The sequence below is a fragment of the Cynoglossus semilaevis genome, chromosome 7 (genome assembly GCF_000523025.1).
Source record: "Cynoglossus semilaevis isolate Cse_v1.0 chromosome 7, Cse_v1.0, whole genome shotgun sequence".
Classification (NCBI taxonomy): Eukaryota; Metazoa; Chordata; class Actinopteri; order Pleuronectiformes; family Cynoglossidae; genus Cynoglossus; species Cynoglossus semilaevis.
In genome coordinates, this window is record NC_024313.1 from 12943758 (window position 1) to 12948131 (window position 4374).

Sequence of the window (4374 nt, forward strand, 5' to 3'; positions counted from 1 at the left end):
TATATATATATACATATATACAGTATGTATAGATGTTTTTTCCTTTTAATTTTCTACCAACAGTGTTTATTTATCTCTAAAGTTTGAAGGAGTTTCTCGTTGCAGTGATTCACACCTACACTTTCCCACACAACAAACTCTGGAGTGAAGTATTCATGGGTTGATAGCCTTGCCCAAGGGCACCTTGTCGGTAGTACGACGACATTACTCATCCTGATTCACACTCTTGAACGTTTCTTTTTTTTCTTCCCCCATCCACACATTTAATCATGTGTTGTCCTCTCATTTTCCCTCCAGTTTTTACATTTTCTGCAGTGATTCAGGGCAGAAGACGTGGCATCAGCATCAGCAGCATCAGCAGCATCAGCAGCAGCAGCAGCATCAGCCTTGAAACAGTCGTAATGAAATGCAGCTACAAAACACTCCAGGTACGAGAGTGTGACTCAGCTAACTACTTTTCTCCAACTCTTATCTCCATCTGTCAAGGCTGATGACAGTAATTTAACCAGTCACTCACTGAACATTCTCAGGTTTTGCAGAGGAAAAGTTTGTTTTGGTTTTTTTAAATCCAAGTCTCTGAAAAGATTATTTAGCTTGTAGCAGAGAGTTAGCGGACAGAATCGATACGGCCTCTGGTTTAATGGATAGAACCCATAACCATCTGTCAGTTAGACTCAGACAGGCTGCTGAGAAGGCAGACGAAGGCGCGTCCTCACGTTTTCTGTTTGGATGTGTCCTATACTGGAGTTTGTTTGATTCCTCTGTTCGTTTGTTCACGTGTGTCTGGAGCGATAGAGCCATTTAGGAAGTGAACCAAGATCGGTCTGATTTAATACGCTGCTTTCTGCACAACACAGGGTTAGGGTTAGAAGTTCTAAAGAACAGAGAGATACAACAATATGCTAATGAACCCACAGACCAAACTTTGATCACAGGAAACCATGTGATCGTTCATGACATGAATAATGGAGTTTATGTGACACGACGTGGAACAGTTAGGGTTCTATACTGTCCTGCTGGGATACACCACTGGATCTGAGCTGGGTTTAAGGTTCAGAAGGCACAACATGGTAGAAGAGGCGGTTAGCACTTTTGCTTTACTGCAAGAAGGTCATAGGTTTCAGTCCTGGCCATTTCTCAAACAAAAACCTGACAAACTCCAGTTCAAATTTACATCGAGTAACATCATAATTCACGATGAATCAAAACTATCAATTAACCATTATTTATATAACACAAAGGTCACAGAGGTCACCGAAAACTAGGACCCGGCAAAGGTCACAGAGGTCACCGAAAACTATGACCCGGCCTGACAACAACGTGACACCTTCCTCTTCTACTTGGTTCGTTACCTGTGACAACACTGGGGATTTTGGTCATGAAGCTCTTGACAGTCCTGATGGGAATGCCGTCCGTCTCGTCCTGGATGCGGGTGATTATGTCCTCAATCTGAAGAGGAGAGAGAGGAAGAACAAGAGGATGTGTTTCAGTCTGTGTGACCTCCTTCAGCAGTGACGTGTCAGCTACAGCTACAGCTACAGCTACAGCCACAGCTACAGCCACAGCTACAGCTACAGCCACAGCTACAGCCACAGCTACAGCCACAGCTACAGCCACAGCTACAGCCACAGCCACAGCTACAGCCACAGCTACAGCCACAGCCACAGCCACAGCTACAGCTACAGCTACAGCTACAGCTACAGCCACAGCTACAGCTACAGCCACAGCTACAGCCACAGCTACAGCTACAGCTTCATTTGTGATTGTCTTTTACACCGAGCTGAATCTTCTTGAATAAATTTCATTTCACAGAAGACAGAGGTTCAACTCAGGTCCCTGGAGCTTAAAAAAAAACATGGTAACAAAAACACGATGCATGATGGATACAATGACATTAGCCGTGTGTGTGTGTGTGTGTGTGTGTCCATGTGTGTTTGCACTTAAGCGTAAAAACCACTGGAGCAGAAGACACTGTCGTTTCTAATGGCCTTTTCATTTGCAGTTGTTGGTTCATATTGGCTACAGCTGACGCTCCAGACACTAACATCCAATGTAAACACGCTATTTCACATTAAAACTCATTTTCCCAGGATGGCTACATGTGTAAAAAACACACATATTCAACTGATTAAAAGCATATTATTAACACACCAGTTCAAATATCATTTTTTTGCTCCTTGCACAGATGTTGCAGAGTTTTTATAGTTGAGAGTGGGACGTGAAGAAGAGTCTCACAGCTATTTATAAATACTGTATGAATCGTGACAGAACATGAAGCAGTACACACACACACACACACACACACACACACACTTATATATGCACATCAGGGCTCTCAAAATGAATGGGTTAACCACAGTAACTAATTTCTTTAAAATAATAATTTCATTTTTACACATTGACAGAAAAACATTCACAGTATATTGAATAATTTCATCATCCACTGACGGATGCTGCAAGATGGATGGATGGATGGATGGATGGATGGATGGATAGAAGAAGAAGAAGAAGAAGAAGAAGTGGAACATTTCTAGACCTCTGACCCCGGTGGGTTCTTCAACATCCTGTCTCTGTCGTATGTTCTACTGTTGTGTACATTCATCCAACCCTTTGAAGCTGTGAGTGTGTATTTATAGGGACGGAGCCGTCAGCGGAGTTGGACTCCAGCAGGTTTCCACAGTGGCTCCACGCTCACATGCACTTTACTTCCACTGCAGACTCATAACACACTGGTCACTGGTCACTGGTCACTGAACACTGGTCACTGGTCACTGAACACTGGTCACTGAGGCTGGTTAAACTGGACTTCACTTGTTGTTGTTGTTGGTTTTGAACATGTGTTGTGAAACCTCCTCCCCTCTGGACGTTGAGGACACCACAGAAGAAGTTACTGTTACTGATGATCCTGGACGTTGAGGACACCACAGAAGAAGAGAACTGTTACTGATGATCTGATGAACCTACTCCACCTGTCAAGTCAATCAACCAAAGCAGAAAACATTGGTTTTACGCTTTGGTCATTTCAAAATAAGAGTCCCGTCATATTTATTTTCACAAAGTATCTTTTTTTTTTCTACCTTCACATAAATATGTACCAAATCTGCACATCTGTAAAATTGACGTCCAACCCCTGAACTTCAAACTTCAAACTTCAAATATTCAATGACTAACTCAACAGTCAATCCACTGTTGTGGTGCATCTGATGCCTGGTTGTGGTCTGTCTGTGCCGTCAGTGTGGTCACTGTCACTGACCAGTTCAGTCTGTGTGTTCCATCTCTCTTGTCCCTGCAGATGTCCCTGCACCGGCTGCTCTGGGCCTCACTTCAGTATCAATATAATATTATGGATCTAACAAGGCCCTGATGGTGAGCAGAGGCAGCTGCTCAGATGACTCTAATGGCCTGTGCTGCGGAGCGCCACCTACTGAGGCCGCGTCCCATTAATCAGAGCAGGTATTCACAACAAGCTTATTGCAGGTTACATCAGTTGTCAAGTCCCAGAGTTTTTTACGAGGCCAATTTCTTTTTTTTTCCCCTCCACGCCTGATGGCAGAAAATTACTGCCTTCTATTTTCAAGAAAAAAAAAAACGAAAAGAAAGAAAGGCAAAAATTGCAGCATTTTAAAAGGATTTTTTTTTTTTTTATCTTCACACAGACACAACAGCCGGAGTCACGGTGACACAGGATTAGTCACAGAAAGGAGGGAAAAAGATGAAAAAACAAAAGATGTGAGGGAGGAAAAAACTGAAGAAATGACAGGTTTGGAAGGTTGTTTAGAGAACACTGTGTTGATTATAGCACGACTAAAAACACAGATGTTTAACTGTACAAGAAAATATGTGATGAGGAATATTTTCATCAGAATATAAACAGATTATTCAATTCATTTCATAAAATTTCCTTTTCCATAAAAATCGATTGCATTTCGCAAAAGTTTTGAAATAAATTTACTGGCTTATAAAAACAGCTCATCAGCGCCCCCCACCTGAAGCATATCTAAAGTCCAGTCATCGTATGGTCTCGGCTGACTAACCTCTAACTATTGTGTTATATTTTTAGTCAACTCTTGATTAGTTCAAGTGAACCTTTTACCTTTGTCTAAACTCAAACGTCACTTTTGTCTGATGTAAAAACAAACTCAAATTCCAAGGTCGGTTCCAGTTTTCCGACGTCCATTTTGCCCTGAGCCCCTGCCGACTGTTTGAACACACACCACTGAGGTGCAGTGTGTTGTTGTTGTGTTTTCTGATTACGTGTGTTTGTGTTTTTAAGTGCTGCTCAGTGGGGGCCAGGTTCATCAGATTTATTGCGAGCCGCTCTATTTAACCCCCCCCCCCCCCCCCCCCCCCCCCGCCCCGCGCGGCCGGCGGACC

At 42.9% G+C, this 4374-nt stretch overlaps 1 protein-coding gene across 3 annotated transcripts in view; it reads right to left on the minus strand.

Annotated features, from left to right (window-relative positions):
* LOC103381246 (regulator of G-protein signaling 6-like) overlaps positions 1–4374 on the minus strand; it is a 53067-nt gene that overhangs the window by 16171 nt on the left and 32522 nt on the right. For all 3 annotated transcript variants that reach the window (XM_025056754.1, XM_025056755.1, XM_025056756.1), the window contains exon 3: positions 1353–1449. In XM_025056754.1, coding sequence (XP_024912522.1) covers positions 1353–1449 — 97 coding nt within the window. The remainder of the gene's footprint in view (positions 1–1352; positions 1450–4374) is intronic.